This window comes from Ambystoma mexicanum, chromosome 2q (assembly GCF_040938575.1).
Source record: "Ambystoma mexicanum isolate Mex_15411 chromosome 2q, UKY_AmexF1_1, whole genome shotgun sequence".
Taxonomy (NCBI): Eukaryota; Metazoa; Chordata; class Amphibia; order Caudata; family Ambystomatidae; genus Ambystoma; species Ambystoma mexicanum.
The window spans coordinates 1,391,619,388-1,391,647,204 of NC_090924.1; the positions used below are offsets into that span (position 1 = coordinate 1,391,619,388).

Below are 27,817 nucleotides of genomic sequence, written 5' to 3' on the forward strand. Positions count from 1 at the left end.
GACTTTTGGGTATGGAGGTGGTCCGAGCGAGTACCCAGCGGCACCCGGTGTCGAGATCATTGTCGGCCTCTGTTAGCATCATTCTCTTCTTAAACAGAGGTTGTTGGGTGTGTATTTTTGACCAGGTCTCGCATGTCTGCTGGTCCTTGCTGTGGCCGTTCATTGCTTCGTGGAGTCTGAAGCCACGCATGTTCTCGTCAGTGTCCGGTGGTGTGGTGGGCCATGGAGCTGACAGACTGTGTAGATGGTGGACTGTACCCGTGTCAGCACGGGTAGTAGTGGTGAGCTTGGTCTCTTAGCAGTACTGGCGTTGCTGTGTGTTGAGTAGATTGCCACCCACCCCCATGGCGCTGGTCTCCCACTGATACTTCGATTACTTTTTCCATCTGTCTTGGGCTACCTGTTGGTGAACTGTTATGATGGATGTTTGATCTTGCCATCATTGTCATCCTTTTTATTCGCTCTTGAGTAATGTCCTCTGGTCTTACAAGTATTTTCAAAGTGCTAGACCTTCATATTGACAGTCTGACTGGATGACTTTTCCTTTCGTTGCTTTTCTCTACTTCTTTTCCTTTCTCTGTTCATTATGTTTCTACCATATCTTAATTGTACCAACTCATTAATTTTGTACGGTGCTTAGGCGTAAGCGCTTTAGAAATAAATCAAATACAAATACAGACACCACAGGACGACACCAAGCTTTCAGAGAAATTATAATATTTAGGCTTCCTGATACAGAAGGGTACATGTCAAACCACCACCATTCGTGCAACAAACTACATGACATCATGCAATTATAAACCATCACCATCAGACGAAATGACACCCATCCAAGAAGCAAACACTCCAGCTGAACACAAAGCACAGTCAGTCAGCAAGGAACAAACCTACAGAAAACTCGAATTGCTTGAGTGTCAACAAAGTTCTAATAGCTCTCGGCTAGCACACCACGCATGTGCAGTTCATCTACCATCATTAATAGACAACCTGTCCCCCACCAAGTAATCAAAAATCCAAAAAGGCTGAAAAAAATAAACAAATAGGCAACAATGTAAGCACCCTAAGAACTCAAACACTTGGGGTTTGAGTCACAGAAGCCATTTGTAATGCCACAAACCCACTAAAAAACTTGCTGTGAATCAGGCCCTTGATGTCTCCCATTTGGAAACAAAACGCCTTCAGTGTACATATCAATATACACCCAGAAATCACACCCACACAGTTGCCAGTTGATCCTGGTTCTCCATGCACCAAACGTTAAGCACAGCTCCTCTCCTTTCCCTCTACTCCCTTAACTAACCTCTCATTCCCTATTTTCCCTGTCAGATCCATGTGAGCATATGAAGACCATGCAAATGGCAGAGATGCTCGGTATGAATCCCAATCACACAACATAACGTAACATATTGTCGACATGTTAAAATTTAGGAAGTTACTGAAAGCTTGGCTGTTCTCTGGATAGACATCTGCTATGTTTTTCTTGTCAGTCTTCCTGGTTTTTAAATCGCTAGTTTGGCAGAGCTGCGGTTTCCGATATCTTATAAGGACCAAGAAGCAGTAGACCGAAAGCTGGGCTCTGTAAACACTTTTAAAAAGAAATAAAGCTCCAATTTATAAGCAGAAATGTATCAACATGCTGCTCAGAAAAGGTATTCCGGATACCTAAAGTCTTAATTTCAGCATCTCCACCAAAGTATCACGTAGATGTCAATCAGGTCTGAGTTTTGCAGCCAAAATTATGGTGAGCTGAATTTTCATTAGATGAAAAAACAACTGGGTTCTTGTGTTGTGCTTAATGCTGGAGACCAGCCTTTAAGCATTGGAGCTCGGTTTCGAACCCGTGCTGCTCACATTGGGCCTCATTACGAGTTTGGAGGTAGCCATGCCGTTTTTAGTGGCATGGCTACTCCCAAACCGGGTACCGGGTCCGGGTCCCGCAAAAGGGTATTTACCGGGCCATTCCGACCTTGGAGGGCCCGGTAATTCCCTTTCGCGGGACCCAGAACATCCCCATTACCATTGAGCCCCGGTAGGGCTCAATGGGAATGGGGTGGATGCTAACAACGGGCCCGTTAATTACGGGCCCGTTGTTAGCATCCTGGTCTGCTAGCGGGTCCCGCTCTGCACGTCTGGTCTGGCCAGGTGTCCAGAGTGGGACCCGCTGCAGACCTCATAATGTGGCGGGCCGGAATGAGCGGTGCCGGTCCCTTACCGGCGCCGTTCATTCCGCGGCCGCCTATGTTGTAATGAGGCCCATTGTCCCTGAGCTATCCTTCCGACTGGAGGAATACAAATAATCTCAGATGTGGAATTGATGTCTGATCCTTCCATTTATTGTGCAAGTACTGATTCGTTTCGCTTAAGTTTGATAATTTAGAGTTCATTTTAAGTACACTCCCAAACTCCCTTCAACTAGCCTCTGCAATCCAGACCTCGGGCTTCCTTTAATGTTTCCAGCTGGAGCTCTGGAGTGGCTCTCATAGGGCTGACCTGCAGGCAGCAATCTGTTGGAAAGTCAGTCTCCCACTGTTTGTTAACTGGGGCAGTAGGAAACCCTCTCAAGGAATGGGCTGGGACAGGGGTGGGTAGTGCTTTGACACAGAAGTACAGGAAATGACATGCCAATGCTTTGCAGAGTTTAGAGCTGATGTGGGGTTATTCCTGTACAGTTCCCGCTGACCTTTCCACATGTATTTTCAAAGACCTCATTAGTGTATTAATGCCCCCTCTGTAGAGATGTGTGTGCAACCTGAATGCCAGAGGACTGAATACTTAACGGCCGCCTCAGCCAGTCATTCCCCAGAGTCCGATGAAAAGAGTTACACTGAATAAGCTAACACCATTTATTTATAGTGCTATGAAGATGCATGACTGACATGCCAGGTGATGCTAAAGAGCCTAGCTATATTTAATGTTAAAGAAAGAAATAAAATAAAGGTCTTTCCTTAATAAAATAAAGGAGCCATTTATGTAATAATGCTTGTGTCAGAACCCTGAGCTCTCCAGATGTTTTGGACTACATCACCACTAGCCAGCAGGGTCAATGCCGAATTATTTATTCAAAAACATTTGGAGAGCCTCAGATTTTAGACCTCAAAAAAGGGGGAAGGAATCTGATGGACATGGACTGTAGAATCTTGGGGATAATCGCACTACAGCAGAGACGCAATCCTATGTGTACAAGACCCGAGGACTCACCTGCACGTTCCACTGGCAGGACCACATGTGCAGAATCCTCCTCGATTTCTCCAGCTGCAGCCACAGTAATATGAATCATCATAATTCCTTGTATTATTGCATATCGAATAGAAAGTCACCAGTGGAGTAACTTTGCGGAAAATATTGGGGAGCGGAGAGGACATGGCATCTAAATGAAAGGGCCCCTGTCAAATGAGTGGTACAAAATGGTCTGCCACTAAAGCTGGCGTGGAACAAACACCCTTGTGCCCCACAAAAATGACGCCCATGCCAGTCACACAATCGGAAAGTATGTGCCACCAAAAGTCAGCCGCCATTCAATGTAAAAAGGTCAGGCTGCAATCTATGGTGTAAATACATCGGGGTGAAAAAGTCTTAATGCAAGTATGACATAAATAAGAAGGGCGGGTTGCATGTTAAAATTGGGCACCTATTCTCCAGATTTCATTGCGCTTTTGAACAAGGTAATTCGATTGTATCCTCCTGTGTCTTATATATTGTACATTCTGTCAACCAGCAGTGAACATAGTGTGAATTGAAGGAATACATTGCAATGTTCTAGTGAAAAGTGCAATATATAACATCTTTTTGTTCACAGTTTACACAAATTCATTGGTACAGTAACATTGTACTGTCCAAGCGATAAACAAAGATGGACGGTCAACACGTGATTCACAAAATGAAGAGACTGTTCATGGGGCTTGGAAAGGCTTCCAGGATTATCTCCCATCAAGGCTCGTCCGTGTTGACAAACATTTCTGGAGTAAAGGGAACGTGTATGTTACTTTTCTGGTCCCATGATACACGGTTCTGTCTCTTGAAAGAGATTGAACAATGAGGAAAGTTTGAGCAACAACTGAAATGATGGGTGCAATTAGACCAGATGGTGAACACGTGTGTACACTACTGTGTGGCATGGCAGACGGAGAGACAAATGTACTTAGGTTTAGGCCAAACAGAATGAGAATGGGTCCCCCGGCCCGAATAGCTTGTCTAGGCAATATCATCAGCTATACCATGAGGGTGTGCTTCCCATCTCGGCCACCGAACACATTGTTGGTTTGGCCTGTTCGTTTGTTAGAATCATGGAGGTGATTGTTCATTGTGCCACTGAAGCTTTATCTTTGCCACACTCTGAGAAATTTGACGGAAGGGATGGGCTTTTTTTTTGTTGAGTATTGTTTGTACCCAGTGAGGACAAACATGTGGTACTGTTGACGCGATGTCAGGTTACAATCACTGATCGGGGTAAGGAAAAATGTGCTAAGTAGGAAACTGCACAACACACATTGTGGTGGCCCAGAGCATTGGCATATATCCACCAGTATGTGTATTGTTGTGCAATTTGTGCTTGGAGTAAATCCTGGCATCAATGAAGAATATGTTTATTAAGACTGGTGGAATAAGCCATTTTGGCGGGCTCTTCTGTAGCTTTAGTTACTGTGGACATATTCTTTAAAATGGCTCATTTTACTTTTTGGAAATGTTTTTCAATTGCTTCAGACTTGGCTTATTTATGTTTGGTGGAGATTCTAACGCTTCATTGACATTCATAGATCGCTTCGGACAGTCTCACAGTACGCATTTCAGTTTTGTGAAAGTTGCTTTTGAGCTGGAGAAGGCCTTTTTCTCTGGTTATTCTCATACTAATCATGAGACAGGGAGCACAATTGGATGCTGGAACAGTGCTGTGTTTTTTTATTGAAGTACAAGAAGAATTTAAGGGTGTAATCAGTGCTTCATTTGTGGGGGCGCTTGCCAGGGCTCAGCCCCAGCACTTATTTCTGAGCTCCAGCACTTATTCTCTCAGACAAAATCTGATTATGATGGTGTTTAGGAAATTGTATTATTTTAAGTCTCATTCAGAAGTTGTCACATAACAAGGGAAAACTGTGTGCACTGGACGCAGTCTCTTCATCCTGGGCAGATTCATTGTTATTCCTGAACCTAATGACCCAGATGGGCAGGACAGTTGGAAGGTGACAATGCTGGCTGCTCCAATCATCCTGCATGACAATTGTGCATGTCTGCTACTGCAGTGTGGGTTGATAAGAGGATAGTCACCAGCCAGCAGCACCAACACAGGTGCAAGGCCAGGGAAAAGGCCACTGCTTAAGTGGATTGTCTGCCACGAGTGCACACACACATATTTATTTGCAGTGTTTGACAGTCAAGTTCAGCAGTTCAGGAATTATTTTTCTGCATTTGTCAATTAATTTACCATAGGAGGAAAGCATGGTTACTTTGTCTTCCATGGATAGATGGTCAACATGTTTCACAGGACACCTATTGAATCCAAGAAAAATGTTAATGATGAGGTGTTTAAAGAATCACCCAAACATTTGCTTTAAACTAGTATGTTATGTTATTTTATGTTGATTGGTATCTATGAATTGCACATTTGCCATGGGTAGTGCACCCATCACCTACAATAGCCTGTAAGAGTTGCATGTTTTATAAATATGCAAATACTTTGGGGCACTGCCGTGGATGGTTGCACCAGTGGGCCTGGGGTTGCCTGCCTCGATGTGTCCCAGATGTGCTAGAAAATATTTGGACCGTAGCACACATTGGGCCTCATTAGGAGTTTGGAGGTAGCCATGCCAAACCGGGTACCGGGTCCGGGTCCCAAAAATAGGGGATTACCGGGCCATGCCGACTTTAGCGGGCCCGGAAATTCCCATTCTCGGGACCCGGACCTGGTACATCCCCATTTGAGCCCCCATAGGGTTCAATGGGAATGGGGAGGATGCTAACAACGGGCCCGTTGTTAGCATCCTGGACTGCCAGCGGGTCCTGCTCTGCACGTCTGGTCTGGCCAGGCGTCCAGAGCAGGACCCGTAATGTGGCGGCCCGGAATGAAGGGTGCCGGACCCTTACCGGCACCGTTCATTCCGCGGCCGCCTTCCTCGTAATGAGGTCCATTGTTTAACAAATGAAGTACTGGGTGTAATTTACCACTTTAGAGGTTGCATTTTTAGTCTGTGCATTCCACCTAGTTGGTTGCATTTTTAGGTTTGATTACAGAGTGTGTTAGAGGGGACCTTGGGTGAATGACCTGATAAGTGATGCTGAATGAGTGCATCATGGTGAAAGCTCAGTCACAGTGGCAGCCATTTTGTAGACGAAAGTGGAACACTCTAACTGGGCTGTGAGTTGTTGAATTTTGCTTTTAAAAGCTATTTTGCTTCATGTTTATTGGCGCTTTGATCTGTTTTCCAATTTTGTGCTGCTCTACATTGTGTATGCTTTTTGTGTTATTAGTAATAATAATAATGATGACTACGGCTGCCACTGTTCGTGTGACTCAAGAATGCAGCCATGGATGGAGAGGCTCAGGTACAAACCTTTACAATGCCCCCAATCCAAAATGAGCACCAAAATAACAAGCATTGGAAAAGCCAAAATGCCTGGATTTACCCATGTACATGGGACAATTCATATGTAAGGCCTTACAGGCCAAAACATGTATTACAGACTAATGGCTTTCCTATTGCTTGTCATTTGTACAGTACACATTCCCCAAATATTGTTCCACTTCAGCAGATTGTCCCTTTTTCTGAGATTTTTTTACAGGCGTTGCTGCACGTTTTATTGTTTTGCCAGAAAAGCTTTAAGAATCAAAGGTCATTACAAGATTTACCGATGCTTTTAAAAGCACTGGTTCATTGGAGCCTCATCATTACTAATGTTGAGACCCCAGTTTGGCAGGAACCTAGCAAAGCCCTTAGATATAAAGTACTGGTCTGGCTTCGTCAGAAGACTGGCCCAGGGTTCGTCAGAACTGCGGACCTTAAACTCTTTGGGAGGATAACAACTAACCACTGGTGCACCCGGGATAGTAGGGACTGTATACTTGTGGGGTGTGGCAGTAGGAATATCCCACTGTTTTTATCTATGTGTACTGTTTTTCCTATATCCTCATCTGAGGTGAATTTGGTAGTAATTTAGGATGAATAATGAATTAGGAATCCTTCGTTATTTGCTGAATAATTCTTAACTCCTATTTTTGTGTATTTGCCTAGTTAGTGGTTTTGTTTGGTGCTGTGCATTGTTTGTACCATTTGCTTATGTTGCACTCTGAGGCCTATGGCCGTGCAGTGCATTATAAAAAGTAATATAAATAAATAAAGATCTTTCATTCTGTGACAGGTCTTGGCAGCCACCACTATTGTTCTTTCTCCTCGTTGGTGCGTCCTTTCTATTGATAGTTTCCGATGATTCCAGGGTGAGGGAGATGCATACTGCCATGCCTGTGTGTGCGTGTCACAACCTGCATAGCTCCAAAAAAAATCATGTTTCTCCTGGGACGCTCGCTCAGCTTCAAGTTTCTGCGGTTGTGGCGCTTTTTGTCTATTGATTAAAGTAATTGTCATTTGGGGAGTTGCATATGGAAGGAAGTTGTTTGTGCGATCATATTCCAAGATGTATTCTATGCAATGCATTCTGTACCTTTCAGTTATGTCATTGTGGATTGTCGTCCTATTCGAAGATAGCCAGTCTGCCAAATGATGCTGGTCTGCATGTACCCACAATGTTGCCGCCTCCCAGGGGCCCTTTGGTAGGAGGTGGCTGAGGGGCTTGATAGAATTTATTGGCGCAGGAAGGAATTCCCTCGGATGTAGAACTAAGGGCTCAGAAAATGACAGTGCTGTCGAGGCTGATAAACTCTCCTGATGAAATCTTTGAGACCATTGTATCCTGAAAGCAGATTTTTGGAAAGCTGTCCTCTTGTCTATGGCTCGTGACTAGAGTCTCCAAAGAGAACAAAGCCTTTGGAGGGAGGATTCTGAATCTTCATATAGGCACAGGGACTCAAAATATGAGTCACAAGTCGCTGCTCATCCCCTCTTAAATGATTCTCCTTTTTGTAATGAACAGACCCAAAGGTTCAACCTAATTCCATATGGTTCTATAACATCTACCTTCAGGAAAGTTACAATAGACAGTCTCAGAAGTAGAAGGAGACATGTACATTGTATTGCCAATACTGTCTTGCCTTGGGCTGTCTGTCGGTGGGGCCAAGACAGAGGATGCAGTAAACAACCTCTTCATGGCAGCCGATACAATATGACAGCAAGATAGTTCAGCAAGTTCAGCAATCTAGCAGGCATTTGTGATCATCTTGCAGGTCACAGTTTGAACCCATGCAGGCATGATTTTATCTTGCTCAGTGAAAACGCGAAATTGTGCAATGGGACCACAGTTGTTGAAGTGATTGAGATCCACTTGACTGGGCTTTAATCCCAGTATGGATACAACTTCAACCCCTGCCTTGTTACATCAGTGGCATTTCCTTATAGGAATGTGGAACAGTGCTTTGCTCGGTCTAACATAGAAACATATACACTGTTCTCACTTGGTAGTTGCCAAGTGACAACCTTTTGAAGCATGCTTTTCTCAACCTGTTTTGCTAGTGAAGGTTATGCTCTCCACTCCTCTTTTTATGTGCACCAGAAACTTATGGAGTGTACTCCTTTTCCAAAAACTTGAGAAGCCCTTTTGCCGAAGACCAAACATAGTCAGCAAAATATGTTCTGCCAGTGACAAAGTTGCCTGAAAACCAACAAAGGTGATCGGATACCCTTGATCTAGCTTATAAACCTTAACAGAACAAACACCTCAAGTAACAGTGACCAACAATTAATTCAACTATTTTGTGGAATGGGCTTTGTAATTGAAAATGGCACAATCAATTGATATTTATAATGACTTGTAAAGCTCTCAAACGTGAAAGCATACGAGCGCTATGACGGGGAGGGAGTTATGGAAGGGCTGTAACTTTGAGGTCAAAATTAACTCAAGAGAAACTGCTGCAAAAGCAAGGTTTTAAAAATTCTGTAATCTGCCAATGCCACACTCTAGCATAAGTGAAGGAGGAAGCATGTTCCAAATGTTTGCCTCTTGTACAGCAAAAATACTGGCCCCTGCAGAGTTAAGTCTGTGTCTGGGAATCAGCCACTTAATCACTGAGAAGTGACGCGGGCGGTTGGTGGCATGCAACGCCCGTCTCTTCGCTAAGTATATTCTGTAAATCTGTAAATCAATATTCTGCTTTAAAATGGATTATTGCAACTCATTACTTGTAGGTTCACTAACATGGCTCTGCCACGAGACCCAGGTGCGCTTGAATGATACTTCTAGAATTGTTTTGAACTTCCCCTTCTGGCCACATAATACTCCCGCTCTGAGACAACTCCACTGGCTTCACGTTACCGTGAGGATTACTTTTAAAATTGCTAATTTGATGCACAAATGCATGCATGGCAGGGCTCCTTCCTATTTGATTGATTGTTTATATGCACTTACACACAAGTGTTTCAAAGCGCAACCATGCATGGGAGGGGAAGACATAGGTATTCTTTTTATGGATCATTCCTTATCAAACAACTCTGACTGACAGCAACACATCAATCTCACGTAACCATTCATTGTAATGTACAGCGACCACCGACACAGCAGGTAAGTTTATATAGTATTTATTCTTGTGAAGCTATCCACAAACAGACCTACCAGTTTCCCTCTCTCCTTCTGCATCACTCTGCCTCCCTTCATCAAACGCGAGTCACGATCCCCTCTCACCTTCCAGGCTCGTTCTAGAATCTCTCCAGATAATACACAAATGTTCAAGTTATAAAAAAAAAAAAACTTCCTTCTTCATTTGGACTTTACAATAGTCCACCCATTTTCTCTATACCTTTATGAACTTCTGTAACTTCAGTGGGCAGTCCCTAGTTTTATAAACCATCTTTCCAAATGCCATACACCAGTCTGTCCTTTCAAGCAAAAGGATTTTTGTAGTGTTATTCATTTTTATCTTTTACTTATTTTGAATATCTTTATAGCACAGTGTTTACTACCAAGTGTTTCTTGGAAAAAGTGATAAAGACAGGCAGGAAAGAAAAGATACAAGAATGGATAGTGGATATACTGGGAAAAGAGCTAGGACAATGACATGCTGAAACTTCTTCCCGTTTCATGGCTTCGGGTCTCTATCACGAGTTGGGTGGTATCCCGGCTGTCTTACCACCGGGATACCGCCCGGGCTAATAGCATTACTGCCACCCGGTCCAGCGCTGTTAATGCCGGAACAAGGGTTGCGCGGTAATGGGTATTCCCCATTCCTCATTGGGTCCATTGGACAGAAGGAGACATTTTCGGCGCATTTCGTGCGCTAATTGCGCCCGAAAATGGCCGTTAAGTTGGTGCATTTACCCCGAGCTAAATGCTGCCAGACTCGTAATTGGGCGGACCCTTAAATGCGGCGGTAATAGCGTTACCGCCGCATTAAAGGGCTGCCGCTCAACTCGTGATCTGGCCCAATGTCTCGATTATTGCCCATATCTGTAAAGAGAGACACTTCAAATATCAGAGGCTACAGCATCTCACCAGATCCACAGGAGAGTCATTTTAAGGTCCAATTATCCAATCAACTCAAGAATCCAGACATCCAGTCCTCATGACAGGTTTGCCGGTCCGGAAACAAGAGTGCAGGTAAGCTCACCGGCTCCCTTGTTTCCGGACCGCCAAACTATGTGTTTGTCTACAGTGACCGCTATGCCCGACAAATCTGACCCTGCCTGGCACAGCTGTCACAGTAGGCAAAGCCGTCACGGAAGCACCGGCACTGTTAGTGCCGGTGCTTCCTTGTCCCCACTCCGATAGAGTCCTACTTGACTCTATGGGAATGGGGATTAACACATTTACCGGCACCTGACTTCGCGGCCTCCGGACTCATAATGTGCCGGACGCACCGGCAAGTCAGGCGCCAGTAAATTTTACGGGTCCGGCGGCAACCCGCTGGCAGCACAGGAAGGGTTACCACTGGACTCGTCATGAGGCCCATAGCGTCCATTATATCAGACAAACACCTCGTGACTCAAGTGCATTCTCTGATCATGTAGAAGACAGATCCTGTCTCACATCTCAAACATGCTGCCATGACACATTTCTGGAGGACACATGAGCCCACTGGTCCAGCTGTAACGGGGCCTTTTGAGAATGAGCAAAGTACCTTGAACAGGTAGAAGTAAACCTGCTTTGTGTCTGCATCCTCTTCCTTGTGTACACACGTGTAAAGGTATTCCACGTCCAGCACGATGCCCAACAGCCTGTTCATCTCCTCTTCTGACACGTTCTCCAGGTGAGAGACATGGGAAGCTGCAGACAAATTCACACAAAACATTATTTGTGGGATGTGGTGTGGGGAAGTGTAAATATTGGCACAGAGCTGCAAACATTCTTTGTTCTGTTTTTAGATGTAATCAAACATGACGGTTGCAAATAAACAATAATAATGTCACAGATACAGTAGTGACTATTGCAATTCGAATCTACAGTCACATTTCCTCCATACCTCCGGGACACATGTCCTGTAGGGAACAAAATTGCAGCATTTCTGCAGCAATAACCGGCATTTGCACAGCAATAACCAGAGATAACCCTCAATAATTTGTAACAGAGCCATGGCCCAATAGAAGGGAGCAAGACCCGCCCTCCTGCACTTGATCTGTTAGTCCTTTCCCATGCCAAATCTAACTGATATCTAAATTAACTGGGGATGGAGGGAGGGTATGTGGAGAAAAGGAAATGTGGATTCAGAGTGCATTGGTCACTAGCGTGTGTAACCTTTGCATATGCCTTGATCCCATCTCTTTTCCTACATAATTAAAGGAGATTTTATAACACAGCTTGTAGTTTGGAGGATGGGCGGTAATCTCTTCAATAAAGCAAACAGAGTTCACAGAACATTCTGACCAAACTGGACATCATCCTGAAGCTAAAATCGATGCTTAACGAACAGATAGATGCCCCAGTAACTGCCTTCTCTATAGCCTCTATTGAAACATGCCTCTGAAAAGCCACTGAGGATTCTGTGGCTCTGTTTGTATGGAAAACCGGCCCCCTATGGGCTGTAAACTTCTGGACCTTCTATACAGTATGAAAGAAACAGTTCCATGTCATTTCATCGCGGGATTAACCATTGCTGGGTTTTTCTCAGCGGAAATTCCATCGAAAAAACTCATTGACTTTTTTATTTTTTTATTTTTGGGGGGTTCCTCCACCAACCCCCCAACCCCTTTAGTGTTTTTATAGACACGAATACAACCCCACTGATATATATTTGTAGCCCCCCAAAAATTCGATGAGTCTTTTTTTCGATAGAATTTCCGTGGAGCCCAGCGAGGGTTAAACCCGCGATGAAAGGACGCCGTACCCAAGAAACAATCGGTTGGATTACAGAAGACTTTGCGACATGTGATCTAGAGCTTGTCTGATTGACTAAACTTGATTCTGGATTCTGTTGACAAAGAACTTGAGCACCCAGTGGATGTTCAAGGTGGGAAGAGTTCTTTCTGAATTGGATGTATGATTTGGAAGACAAAGGGCTAGTCATATTTCCTGATTTCTTGAAAAGATGAGTGAACATTCAACAAAATAAGTGTGAACACAGAGCATAATCTCTTTTTTTATTTTAATTTTTTACAAATGTTTGTGTATGGCTCAGTAAAAGATAAGGCTTGCATTTCACTGACCCTTCTGGTCAAGTTCCAGGTAATGACCTACGCCCACTGTGTAGTGAGAGATGCTGAGGGTAGGGGGCGAGGGGAGGAGGCTTGGAGATGGGAGAGGAAGTCTCTCTAACCACCTTGGACTAAGAACTTTTGATGCTCTACTGCTGTGCCTTATGGACAAAAGGGGATTTATATGGGAGTTGGGGGGGGGGGGTTGGGAAGGAAACAGGGAAGAAGTTGGTTGAGTTATGTTTCCTGGGGGAAGACGCGGGGGGGGGGGGATCCTTTGGGGCTGGGAAGATTGGGTGGGGGAGTTGAGAGTTGTTATTTGTAAAAATGCCAATAAAGTGTTCTTTTAAAAATAAAAAAAAATAAAAAAAAGTTCCAGCAACCAAAATTAAGATTTTTCAGGGGTCAGGTGAAGGCCTGTTGTTGTAGTTTCAAAGGGCTTGTAGGCAATAGCCATAGGGATTCATATGTCATGTTCCCAAAATTAGATTACTCTAACTACTACTAAAAAAGGTTGTATATCAAAATGCATACATCATATATTGGAGAGGATTAAGAGAAGATATTTAATATGTATATGGATTGGAATCAGTAATTGTAAACGTTTTTGAGAATTCTGATTAATGTTCTTTGATTTTAGAGATAGGGTGGTGGCAGCTATTATTTAGTCGTGGCTTCACCAAGGGTGCAAGCAGTTGTACTGCACTGGAAACACAATGGACCTTTTTGGTGAACACTGGTTTATCAATTTATTTTTTGGTAAGTCCTACATTTTGTTTCAGGGGCTTCCTTTGTTCATGGGAACCATGAGGCAGGCCCAAAATAACAGCTGTGCACACCAAGGCTCTTTGTGAGCCCAGCCATGTAGTTTATATAATAAGTTGAACTGTTGTAGACATGATGTTCCTCACCCTGGGCAGGCCGTATCACATCCTGATGTAGTGGTCTGGGTTGAGTGACAAATTTAGAGGCCAACCAGATTGGCTAGCTGCCTAAACCTTTGTTTTTAGACCCATAATGTGATTGGTGGACTTGCTTAAGTCAGCTGTTATAATCTTGGGTTGTGGTTGTTTCTACTGTGTATTGGTATCCTCCTGCCGAGTTTGGCGGACCCGGTAATTGCCCATTCGCAGGTGCCGGTAGTAAGGGACTCCCCATCCCCATTCGGCCCCATAGGGCTGAATGGGAATGGGGAAGGTGCTACGATACCGGCGATACCATCATGTTCTGCTCGCGGGTGCCGGTACGGCCACCAGGTCGGACCTGATGGCTGCAAGGGCACCCACGAGCAGAACGCCTAGCATGGCGGTACGCTAGCAACGGTGTTGGTAGTGATACCAGCGCCGTTGTTGTCGTACCGCCATACTTGCAATGAGGCCCACTGTCCTGCCATCTTCCTAAACCCACAGGTTATTTCACTGGAAACAAGGTGGTTATAAGGTGGCAAGTGGTACAGCTAGTGCTGCTGTGGAGGGGGCAGAAGGATGCACAGCCACTGCCCCCAGGACGTACATCCACATTCACATCCAAGGCGGTCCTTGCTCGAGGCAGGACTAGGCAGAACGGTCCTGAAGGGGGTTGCAGGCTGGGCGGTGCAAAAAGAGAGGCTGAAAGGAGCCAGCTGGAGGAAAGGGCCTGGCTGGAAGGTGCAAGGCCGCTTGCATGGCAGGTGGAGTGAGCACAGCTGTTGGCCGGCGGCTGGGGACTAAGCAGGACGGTCCCAAGTAGCTTTCAGGTTAGCCGGTGCAAGGCGGTGCAAGTTTGCTGTGCCACCAAGGAAGCAGGAATGTTGTGTTGTAGCCATTTTTTGTTTAGGCAGGATGGGTTTATTAAGCATGCATTAGAGTAATTGCGGGGAACTTGGACATGTTGTTGCGGGGAAGGTATATCGTGCTCATTTTGTCTCTTATTGGAGGAAATAGTGTATTTTCTTTCAAAGAGGGAGGGGTGGATCTTCGGGTGCAGGGCATGCCCTAGTCATTCTGTACATTGGGGATATGTTATTGCTATTTCCCTGGGACATTTGTGGACATGTGGGTGTGGGAAGCTGGTTGAGATCCTAAAATGTTCTTTTCTGTCCTAAAATGTTCTTTCCATCTGTTTGGTATTCATCATATTATATGTGTTGCCTTGTAACCGTTGCCCGTAGGGGGTGTATTCTATAAAGTATTTGGGTTATGTTGGTAGTATGGTTTTGCAGAATGGCAGGGCGGGTTCTTGGACCATGGTGTTTGTTGACTGTTGGTACAAACAGAAAGGCAGCAGGCAGCTGAAAATGGCTGTCGGAAACAAGGCTCCCACTCGCCAGTCATCGAAGTGGGGGAAAATATGTAACCTCTGCCTCTGAGTTAAGAGACTATCATTGTAAAAAGAAACGGGCTGTACAGAGGCCAAAGGTTACAACTCTGTATTGGTATGGGTTGTCGGGCATGTGGCACTAACTTGTGGCAATTTGGACAGCAGTCAGTTGGAGCCACTGGATTCCTGCACACGGATTTGACAGAATCCCCTGACTGACATCTTCAGAAAACCTTCACTTTAAAAAGCCGTGCCACTGAGCAGCATCATGTACTGCAGTGGCTGCAAGACAGTTTGGGCACCTGGGAGACCCTTGATCCCTGCCCTAGGTCTTGGCAGGACCGCTTGACTGACGTATTCACTCTATAAAGCAGGGCATTTCATGCCAGTGATCACGGCAGTAACTGGGAATGTGGTCCGTTCTGTGTTGTTAAGACCAGGAGTGTCCAGCCAGCCTCAGCCCCATCATTGTTTCTCCTCCGCTTGATTGAATAGAGGCAATACTAGAGATTGCTGCAATTCACGGCTCATGGATTCTGGAGTATCACGGCTGAACTGGGAGCTGCCTGCACTTGTATGTTACATTGATTTTAGACTGTTTTGAAACTGTTATAGTCCTGAGATATGAGACGGTTTGCCTGGCCTATTGTACATTATGAGCTGGAAGAGTAGGGGTTTTAGGCAACTGCTTATCTTCAAGTTCACTTCAATGTCTAATGACAATGATATCGATCTTTGTTCAAATGATTTGACCTGCATGTTGACAGTCGGATGACTGAGGGCTTACTCTGATTCGGAGCCCAATAGCTTTGCTATTTTCTCCTATTACTCCTTAGCTGTAAAGACTTGTATTGTATTGTTTATTTATTTATAGAGCGCACCTGGCCGTAAAGCAACTGGGCGCTTGCAAGAAATAAAAACTTGGGTTACAGGTACAAGAATATCATACATTTCTTATATTACAGGATCATATTTCAGGCATTTCTAATGTTACAATGTCACATGACTAGCAGTGTCACATGACTTACAAGTAAGATATGTTACAGTTTCGGATATCTACATTAAATGTACATAATAATTAGGTACAGTTGAGGCATTTAACAGTCGTTTATTCATCATTGTTAATTGCTGCATACTTTACATTTTGGCAGTCCTGCTGTGGCCAAATGCCTACTTTTATTATTCTCCTTATTTCGACTGCTGGTTGTCACTTGTGACTCTAGTAAGCTTCTCATAAGTGTCTGTGGGTCTTCAAGCCTGAAGCCCCTCCCCGTGCTTGCCAGCTAATGCTGGTTTAAATGATTACTGCATACTGGGCTTTGCTAAACTGGGTGACCTGTGACACTGAAGGTATGGAGCCTGTCTCTTTTGTGCACCCTTACAAATGTATTGGCTGACTTTGAAGCTGACCACAAAGTGCATTTGTCAGGTGGGCGATGGAAGCCTATCTGGCTTGGGGTGCATCAGTCACCTGCTTAACCCGACAATCAGCAATTAACCATTAGGTAAGCAGCTGCCAATTCAGCATTTAATCATTACGTTCTGAGCTGGAGGTCAACATTTATTAATCAGTTAGAATGTCAGGTTTCCCCTCGGCCTTGGGGCTGTGATGAATTCCCACCACATCCCCTATTAATACACAAAGGTAGAGGGCCGCTAGGGAGAAAGCTGGACCGGCCACTAATGTTTTGTTTCTCCCAGAGAATGGCCGCGGCGGAATCCTGCTGGCCCGCTATGCCTCTCGAGGTATGGCATCCCTTGGGCTCACTAACGGAGACATGGAAGGGACACAATGCACCCACATCTGATGTGGAAATCTTTAGCATCCATGCTGTGCCCAAGTTACATTCTCAGGTGACTGTTCAGGCTCTATGGTTGTTGTTAAGACTTCCTTGGGGAGAAGAAAATAGTTTTTACTCCTACTACAAACTCAAAGTCCTTTCAGACTCCCACAGAGAAAGAGGTAAGAAGCAAACACAGAACCGCAGAACTGCTGCATCCGTGAAACACCATTGAAGCAGAACTTCAGCTGAGTGTGGAAGAGAGTGGAGGACCCAGCTTCCGAAATTCCCCTGTCCCAACAAAAAGGAGAAGGCAGTGAAGAAGCGAAGCAGCGCAGTCCCACGTTTTGCATACAAGGTTAATCCAAGATGGCTTTGACCTTCTTGCCTACTTCGAAAGCCTTGCTACTACATAAAATATGTTATCAGGAAAATCCCATAGTTAGCAAATAGCAACACAACCCTAATTTCAGGGGGGGAAAGGTGAGAAGAATATCTAGAAAGTCCCACAAATTCCACTAGGGACTAAACTATGGAATGAGACGGGGGAAGGACAGAGGATTTCAACAAAGTATAAAAAGGGGCAAGAAAGGCCCAGTAACAGAGAGAATCTTGGTGGGCATACATCCTGGTGTCCTAGCATACTTAAAAAAAAAGGAAGACAGAAGAAAGGAGAGTTTCCTGACATCAAAGAACCCTTGTCACAAGGTTAGACAGTGGTACATGCCACATCTAGAAAACAGAAAGGCTGGCACCTGCTGGGAAATATACGTCAGACTATGAAGTCTCCTCAGAAAATAGGGGCCTAGCAGGAAACCCGGGACAGGACCCACATGCCTCACCTATATGGGACTACGGGGTGAGAAGCCATACCCTCCACCTGTGACCCTAAAGTCAGAGACTGGCCAGGGCAGGAGGCCAAGTACAGTATCACCTGCTTGACGAGAACCCTGAGTAGGGCAGGAGAAATATATCTCACAACCTGCAGATGGTAGGAACGTTCCAGGCAGGGCCCACCACATTTTAGGAAGAAATGAAGAATAGCTTCAAGGCAGAGAGCTCTCTAGAAATAATCACAACCCGAGTTTGACACAAGACTGCGTTAGCTGAGTATCGTATGGAATTATTACACATGCAGACAGAAAGAAAGAAATGCGAAGTGACTAAGATACCTCCTGGACAGGGACTTACTGAAAAGAGAGAAAGACATGGGCAGACGTACCTCAGGATTCTCTCAGAGGTCCGAGAGACAGCAATGCACTGACATGGATCCTAGGGGACAGCTTCCTATCAAAACAGCGACGGAAGCCCAGGGATGTAGAAATGTCCACATTAAAGTCACAGCAGACACCTGGAAAAGGACTTAAGCACGGACCCAGAACAGAGAGACTTGGAGAACGGCCAGACTGAGGACGAGCCTTGAGAGCCTTTCTACAGATACTGTTTGAAGTATGATTGTTTAGGGATGGGCTATTAATGACAGGTAATTGTATTGGGGAAGCCTTGAGTCAGGACTGCTTAAGAACAGGTTGTGATTTCCATTGGCCACCATTGGGAAACTTTTGGATTCAGAATATATGTCCACACTAGCGGCACAGACAGTTAGGCCTTGATTTAAAAAAGATGGGAGAGAAGCCTTACACACATTTCCACCTTAATTGTCCTGACATCCACCTTATGTCTTAGGATGTATGTTCACAGACTAGGTAGTCGTTAACCCAAATCTACTCTCAATAAGGAGGTGCTAATAAATATACTCTGAATCACAAATTGTCTCACTGTTCAGTCTACTACAGACCGACACACATTTAGCCGATTAGGCATCTCTCTGTTTTTATTTTATACATTTTATTTTATATTTTATATAGATTTTTTCAATGATCATTGTATGGAAAATTGTACTGTATAAAATATCGTATTTTATCAGTATAGTTAGTTTTGAACTAAATTAGACACACACACACACACTTTGCGTGCATTTCCAGCACAGTTCGAGAAATGCAGGGCTGGCAGTGGTGGCAAGTGCCAAGTTCATGTTTGTTTCTGTTATAGGACACTGACTTTATATGGCTAAATATGAAGCTTGGCGCTCTCTCGGGGATATAATAGCACCCATTCCGGAAGCAATCCACTTGATTAACGAAAGTGAGGTCCTGCTTACTGACATCCCTGGCAGAGTGAAGAACATTACACGTGAGTCTATTGCAAAACCTAGGCCTGGCCCTAAGGTTAAAAGATCAAGGGAGGAAGACAGTAGACAGTAGATATTTTTGTGCCTCATGTAATGTGCAGTTATATGCTCTTCAATAAATGCTCTTTTTAATTGAAACAATGTATAATTTATGAGAGGGAATAATAATTCGTTATTTTACCCGGCAGGCAATCCCGGTAGGAACTATGTTTGACTTGTGGGGGGAATCTGGTCAAACTCTCTAATCTCCTTCCAAGCCAGTTGGTTCAAGGCCACAAACATTATTTTCCAGTCTTAAAATTGCAGATGCTATTTCTTTACCTACAGGCCAATGTGATAAAAAAAGGACATTAAACCAGTAATATGTAATAATTAATGCAGCTAATTCTTCTTGGTTAGTTAGTCTTTGATGTCAAGTCATTAAGTATTTCTCTCTTTCTCAACTAGGTTCACTTCCAGGGGATGGGCACTTGGGCTCTCAGTCAGGTTGTTCACGACTCACAATGTTGTTGTTCTTCACTTTATTAGGTTATATGTCTCCTCTCTCAAGAGGTGCTGGAGTTTTGGAATTCAATTCCCCAAATGCATTTTTCTTTCACTTTCATCGGTTTGAGTTCAGAGCCTCTCCTTCAGATTTACTGCGGATGTGCACTTTAATTCCCACAATACAGTCATCTTACTTTTGAAAATGTAGTTGGTGGATCCTGTAATTGAAATTCCAGAGAGTGTATATAATTAATCCTCTTGTATCCAGGCCATCAGGCCACTAGTTTGTCATCACTGTTTGTAAACAGAACTAGGAACTGCTCTCATAAAGTAAATGTATGTAGCCATGTGATTTGTTCTATTAGGTCTCTTCTTGTGTTTTTCTAGGTGATCTTTTACTACGGAACACACCAGGCTCAAACGCACTTTGGTGTTTTTCACAAACTGTGTTACATTTAAATTAGATTGTCCATGGCCTTCTCATTTTTCATGAATTCAATCCAGCACATCGCTTGGGATTGTTTCATAAACAAGTCAAAAAGGGGGAAACCCTGTCAAAGCCTGAGGGGTAATTGTGTGACCCGGTCACATCAGTCCTTATGGACTACCTTACATTACAGATATTTCAGTGTTTTTAACCTTCTGAGTAAGAAATATATACACCTGAGGGTGTGAAATGAGGTTAGAATCATTTTGATATTCATGAATTCTTTCAAGTCTTCTATGGCCTTTGACAAACAGCATTCATTGATCTGTTAGGATATTCAGAGAAAAGCCTATTCATGTGAAGCCGGAAATGGCCACATTTAAGATATGTGTGTGGGGTTGGTCCACAATGGAAATTATTTCAGATAGCACCTAACATAATTCAAGATGGCCGCAATACATTGAAACCTACTTATGGACAGTTCAAGTGTTCCCATAACATCTTTAGCAATTCTTTAAAACAGAATCTTAATGATAGACTGTAGCTGTAAAAAGTGGTTTTGTGGCATCCTTGTGGCTTGCCTGTTGACATATCTCACAGCTATGGCAATACTTATTGCTGCTGTGGATGTGAAGCTGCAAAAGCCTAATAACAAAAAAAGTCTTGTGTTTTGGCAACACCCAAATGATTAGGATGAAATGGATGTGTGCTAAAATCCAGGCTCCTGAAACAGCCTGCGGAGTTCGCAACTGAAGTCTAAGTTGGTCATCACTTCTTAGTCCTGGTTTTTCAGGTACAACTGCTTGGTTTGTAACGAACATTTCTTCATATGAAGTCCTTCGATCAAGTGCCTTTCTCAGCAAATGTTCTTCACACCGGGCTCTTGCAAAGTCTGGCAACAAGGGCAAGTATGTTGATTTGAGGTCTGGGTAGGCCCCATATACTGCGAGTCCGGATCTCTCACGCGGAGCAGAGCTATCTGAATGCTTGCTGGAAACCAAAGGCCTGTTTTCCTGCTAAGTAGCTTCTGAGCTGTTAATTTTATCAGCCTTGGTTGATTGATCAACTTACATAAAAGTTGTTCCCACTTGTCTCCATGGTGCACGTCAATGAATAGTTCTCCAAACTTGAATATTGCAAATCCTACGTTTCCTTGAAAGTTCTCGTTAGGATGTGGCAAAGTTCTTCAAGGCTTAATCCCGACTGTGGTGCAACTCTCCTATTGTACCCTGGCTGAAAACCTATTTGCAAATGAGTTTGTAACAGTGCTTGGCCTTTCGCTGACATCATGTTAACATAAGCACTGTAACAGCTCTAGCCACACAGTTCCCATTCAGCCTAAAGTTGATGTCATGGGGTGTACATTTAATAAAATTCAGTATTATGCCAGAACTATCTGGCATAGTTTTAGAGTCTTTTCTTAACCATGTTCTATTTGAGCGTGTTGGACTTTGCCTATGGTCCATGTTGCAACCCAGTCTGGCACCATATGTTGCGATGCAATAAATGATGACTTTACACCAGGCATTCATTTGAATTATTGAATACAATAATTTTTGGTAATGTGCTCGAGTTTGATCAAATTGGCCTTGGCCGTGACCATGATTTATGGTATTTCTCTCTTTCTGAACTAGGATCAGTTTCTAGGTACAGGTAGTTCGGTTCACCATCTGGTTCTTCAGTAATCTGGGATTTGAGGTTTCACTTTTCACAGTGCAATACATTTTTACTTTCTTGAAATAGATAGCTCCTCCATCAAAGATTGAGGTGCGGGGCTTCAATACCCCCAAAAGAATATTGTTCACTTCCTCTTCAGAAGTATTGGGAAGATGGACTTAAGCTCCCACAATGCAATACTTCTTCTCCCTATGCAATTTTGTATCGGGGAGGGGAGAGAGTTTTGCTTTTGTCGCTTGGCTCCGTGAGCACAGCCGTACAGCACTAGCTTCCTCCACGTACAGCTCACCGGCATGAGATGCCTTCCAAGTTCCACCATGACCAACCTCACCATTCTGGCTATCACTGCTACTTATCCTCCAATGGTGCCACTTGTCTGGTCGCATGGGTATAAGGTTGTAAATAAATTCTCAGTCTCTTAATGTTCCTTTACTAACTGCTTTACTCTAGCTTCTCTGCGGTTGCGATCACACCGCACTCAGCAAAAAGAATAAAAAGCAAGAGAGACTTAGACATATTTCGCTAAGGAAGAACCGTCCATCCTTTTCGAGGTGATTATTTCAACATAATGATCTGTTTTCATTCAATAAGTTTGTTCATTTGTTTTCCATGGCAAGTTAATTTGTTCAGGCATCTTAATAAAACAGGAAAGATGAGAGGGACAGAAAAAAAAGAAAAAAAGAAATACATAATTTTATAGAAAAAAGTGTTATCAGATTATTTAAAAATAAATGTATAATTTAAAACTCTATACACTATAAAGATAAATATAGCAAGAAGGATAATATTTCGATCAGGGTACCATGCATACCTCCCATTTAGGTGTATACTTTGGTGGAAATGATGATACTCTCTGGCCTGCATACAGTATTACTAATTATTATGATATATTTGTATAGTACAAGTCTAGCTTGAGAGCAGTGTATGCTGTACATGTCATAGAGCAATTGCATGCTCAGCATTCATTCAGTACCGGTACAGCACAAAGACTCTTGCCCGCATTTATTTTCAGGGTTTTTAACATATTGGTAAGATTGAGGGGAAGCCACATTGTTGAGTTGTGAACTGCCCTTGTGCCCAACAGAGTTCAGCAGGCATCAGAGCGGCTGTCAGCACAGACACAACATAAGTCATTGAGTGACTCACTTAAGGTGTAGTTGGTGGCAAATTGGATTTTTGTGAACGTAAAACTGGACAAGCAGTGTATGAAACCTCTCTTTGCACATTGAAATGGAAAGCGTGCACCCAAGGCACAGGCTCTCCAGACTGTATTTTTGGCAAAAAATGTATTACTGGTTGAACTCTTACCCTGAAAATAGGACTAAAGCAGTTTGTCATTTAAAAAGCGCAAGTTGTCACTAAGGCATCTTCCTAATATGTGGAAACAAAGTATGTGAAGTGACCAATGACCACTAAGCAATATGGCCGAGGATGAAGATCCGTTGCATCTGAAGTATAGCTCTAAAACAAGAGCTCGTGAAGTAAGACTGAGAATGATGTAAGGGTGTTTTTGACAGGAACAATGGTGACTGCACTCGCTCCAGAAGGAATCTTGGGCCAATTATCGGTGGCATAGTTCAAACAAGAATTAGCAAATCCAAAAGCGTTGACTCTTTAAAGGCATTGTATGCCAATCCGTGGGCGCATTTGCATATACTACGTGTGGATATATGTACAGTGAGTAGGCTTATTTGCAGTGTGGGCATGTGCGCATTTTGTGGGTGCATGTGCAGTATAAGAATAAGAAATAGCCTCAAGTGATCCATTAACACCACCATAGTCCCCGTTTAGTCACCATTCATGAGTTCTGCATTACATCTACACCTGCTGCAATAATATCACAAGTGCAGCTTCAAATGCACCACTAACGGAATCACGTGCCTGTGTAATCACCTTATTTAAGGTACAGCTCCAGATGTCAAAGTGGAGCTTGCAGATTCAAATGCACCACTAACAGCATCACATGCCTGTGTAACTAATGCACCACTAACAGCATCACATGCCTGTGTAACTAATGCACCACTAACAGCATCACATGCCTGTGTAACCATCTTATGTAAGGTACAGCACCACATGTCAAAGTGGAGCGTGCAGCTTCAAATGCACCACTAACGGCATCACATGCCTGTGTAATCACCTTATGTAAGGTACAGCTCCACATGTCAAAGTGGAGCTTGCAGATTCAAATGCACCACTAACAGCATCACATGCCCGTGTAACTAATGCACCACTAACAGCATCACATTCCTGTGTAACTAATGCACCACTAACAGCATCACATGCCTGTGTAACCATCTTATGTAAGGTACAGCCCCACATGTCAAAGTGGAGTGTGCAGCTTCAAATGCACCACTAACGGAATCACATGCCTGTGTAATCGTCTTATGTAAGGTACAGCCCCACATGTGTAAGTGGAGAGTGCAGCTTCAAATGCACCACTAATGGCATCACGTGCCTGTGTAATCATCTTATGTAAGGTACAGCTCCACATGTCAAAGTGGAGTGTGCAGCTTCAAATGAACCACTAACGGAATCACGTGCCTGTGTAATCACCTTATGTAAGGTACAGCTCCACATGTCAAAGTGGAGCGTGCAGATTCAAAGGCACCACTAACAGCATCACATGCCTGTGTAATCATCTTATGTAAGGAACAAGTTACTTACCTGTAACTGTTGTTCTCCAGCATGGGTCTGGCATGGATTCACATGCTCATGAATATTCCCCGTCGTCAGGCCGGGAATTCTCGGTATAGAAAAAAATCAGTATCAGTTTTGTTTCTGATCTGTCTTTCTTAGTAGTAACACATCACTGGTCTCTGGGTCATACTGCTCCCCAGCCAATGACTGCCCTCTCCCTAAGCCCCGCCTCCGGCAGCCATCCTCAGATTTGGTAGCACGCAAAGTGGCAGTATGACCAAGTGAAGAGCCGCAGAGGGGTAGGCGGGAGGGTTCGCATGTGAATCCATGCCAGACCCATGCTGGAGAACAACAGTTACAGGTAAGTAACTTGTTCCTTCTCCAGCATGGGGTCTGGCATGGATTCACATGCTCATGAATAAGAGAATACATAGCAGTACACACATGCACAACCACGGGAGGTGGCAACAGGCTCAACATTAAGCAATACAGCAACTCAACATTAAGCAACTCTTACCTCTTCACCAGGCTCACCTTAGGCGAACAGGTTGCGCAGCACTGCTTGGCCGACCCTGGACTCCTCCCTGGAGTCCCGATCGACGCAGTAGGATCTTGTGAAGGTGTGCGTCGACCTCCACGTCGCAGCCCTGCAGATGTCCAGCAGGGGCACACCAGACAGGAACGCCGTGGTAGCAGCGATCGCTCTGGTCGAATGGGCTCTCGGACGGCCGGGCAGCTGTCGGTTTGCCAACCACTGACAGTGCATGATGCAGCCGGAGAGCCATCTGGAAATGGAAGTCTACGAGAGAGCCTTCCCTTGATTCACAATCCCAAAGTTCACAAACAGCTGTGACGTCTTCCGAAAACTCTTCGTGCGGTCCACGTAGAACTTCAGCGCTCTAGCTACATCCAGCGAGTGCAAAGTCCTCTCGGCCGGCGACGAAGGCGATGGGAAGAAAACTGGCAACACCAAGGGCTCGTTGAGGTGGAAGTCCGACGGCACCTTGGACATTAAGGATGGGTGTGTCCTCAGCACCACCCTCGTGTCATGAAAAGTCAAGTATGGAGGATTGCATGATAGGGCCTGGATCTCTTCCACTCGGCGTGCGGAGGTGATGGCCACGAGGAAAGCTGTCTTCCATGACAGGAACTTCAAAGGCGCCGAATGCATAGGCTCGAATGGGGCCCCCATGAGCTTGGTCAGCACCACATTAAGCTCCCACGCCGGGGCAGGAGCCTTCACCGGCGGGAATGATCGGAATAGTCCCTTCATGAATTCTTTCACCAGGCGATGAGACCACAAGGACGCCCGTCCCGTCGTCCTGGTATATCGGGAGATTGCAGCCAGATGTATTTTGATGGAGGCGTGAGCCAGTCCAGCTTTGGCCAGCGACAGAAGGTACGGCAGTACTTGAGGGGCCGTAATCCGCAGAGGGTTAATCTTCTGTGCACGGCACCAGACAGAGAACCTATTCCATTTATGTCCGTAGCACATGAGAGTTGAGGACGCCATGGCCTTTGCAAGAACCTCTCTGCAGTCGGCCGGGATGTCGTACCCTCCAAACTCTAGTGCTGCAGGAGCCAGGCCTGCAAGTTCAGCGACTCCGGGTTGTGGTGAAGAATGGCACCTCCTTGTCTGGAGAGAAGGTCTGCGTCCGTCGGCAGCTTGACTGGTGGGGACGTTGACAAGTCCAGAAGGTCCGGGAACCAGATCTGTCTTGGCCACGTCGGTGCGACGAGGATCATCCTGCACCGGGACCTCTTGAGCTGGTTGATGAGCCGGAGCAGCAACGGCAGCGGAGGGAACGCATAAAGAAATAGGCCGTCCCAGGGGAACGAGAAAGCATCGCCCATGCTCCTTGGCTGGGGGAACCTGCTGGCGAACCTCCGGCACTTGGAATTCGTCGCCGTCACGAAGAGATCAATTTGGGGTTCGCCCCATCGTCGGAAGAGTCGATCCACTTGATCCTGGCGTAGTTCCCACTCGTGGCACGAGCGCAGCTCCCTGCTGAGTGAGTCGGCGATCGTGTTTTTTATTCCTGCCAGATGATGAGGCACCAGAAACATCCCTTGGGCGACGACCCAATGCCACAGATCTTGGGCTTCCTTGGATAGGGCCGGGGACCTGGTTCCGCCCTGCTTCCGGATGTAGAACATCGTGGCGGTGTTGTCGGTGAAGATCCTCACCACCTTGCCCTTGAGGGACGGAAGAAAAGACCTGAGGGCCCAGAACACCGCGCGGAGCTCCAAGATGTTGATGTGGAGAGACTTCTCCTCCGGGAGCCAAAGGCCTCTCGCGTGAAGATCTCCGGAGTGTGCTCCCCAACCTTTCAGGGAGGCGTCCGTCGTCACCGTCACCTGGTGAGCTGGGGTCTGGAAGTCCGTGCCCGCCGACAGATGGGAGCGGGTACCCCACCACCGGATCGCCTGACGGAACTTCTCGTTGAGAGGGATCCTGTCCTCGAAGCTGCCCGTCGACTGGATCCAGCGGGCGTTGAGGAACTCTTGTAAGGGTCTCATCCAAAGCCTGCAAAGGCGCACCAGATAAATGCAGGAGGACATCATCCCGAGGAGGGACTTGATAGATCTTACCCTGGCCATGTCCGTGGCCAGCAGACGCTGCACCTTGCCCAGAATGGTCCTGGTCCTTTCCTCCGACGGCGAGGCCAGCCGCGCCACTGTGTCTAGCTTGGCTCCTAGAAACAGGGCGTCTTGCGACGGAACCAGGTGGGATTTTGGAAAGTTGATGGAGAATCCCAGGTCTGTGAGCAGCTGGACGGTCTTCGCAGTGTGCTCCACGGCGAGCTCCCTTGTCCTTGCCCGGATGAGCCAGTCGTCCAGGTAGGGGTAGACGTGGATCCCCTGTAGGCGCAGCCACGCTGCCACCGGTGCGAGGCACTTGGTGAACACCCTGGGTGCCGACGTTAATCCGAACGGGAGGGCCTTGAACTGGTAGTGCCGCCCTTGGACCACGAACCTGAGAAACATTCGGTGTCTTTTTAGAATGGGGATGTGGAAGTACGCATCCTCCAAGTCCAACAACGACAGGAAATCGCCCTCCTCCAGCTGCCCCAGCACATGCTGGAGGGTGACCATACGGAACTTCTGTACCTTGATGAACTTGTTCCTTCGTCGTAGGTCCAGGATGGGGCGCCATCCTCCTGTCTTCTTTTTTACGAGGAAGTACCTTGAGTAAACTCTGGAGCCCCGAAGCCTCTTTGGGACGAGCTCGATGGCACCCTTCTTGAGCATCGCCCTTACTTCCAACAGTAGTTGAGGGATGTGATTTTCCTTCCTGGCCACGGGTGGAACGCGAGGGCACTTCTTCTGAAACTCGAGGGCGTGCCCTTGGGCCAGGGCGTCCAGCACCCAACGGTCGGTGGAGATGGTGCTTCAAATGCACCACTAATAGAATCACATGCCTGTGTAATCATCTTATGTAAGGTACAGCTCCACATGTCAAAGTGCAGCGTGCAGCTTCAAATGCACCACTAATAGAATCACATGCCTGTGTAATCATCTTATGTACAGTTCCACACGTCAAAGTGGATAGTGCAGCTTCAAATGCACCACTAATGGAATCACATGCCTGTGTAAT

General features: G+C 45.4%; 1 protein-coding gene across 6 annotated transcripts in view; it reads right to left on the bottom strand.

The window, feature by feature from the left end:
- The window catches only part of KAT2B (lysine acetyltransferase 2B), a 942,804-nt gene that overhangs the window by 567,699 nt on the left and 347,288 nt on the right, over window positions 1–27,817 (bottom strand). For all 6 annotated transcript variants that reach the window (XM_069648872.1, XM_069648870.1, XM_069648875.1 and 3 more), the window contains exon 3: window positions 11,213–11,358. In XM_069648872.1, coding sequence (XP_069504973.1) covers window positions 11,213–11,358 — 146 coding nt within the window. The remainder of the gene's footprint in view (window positions 1–11,212; window positions 11,359–27,817) is intronic.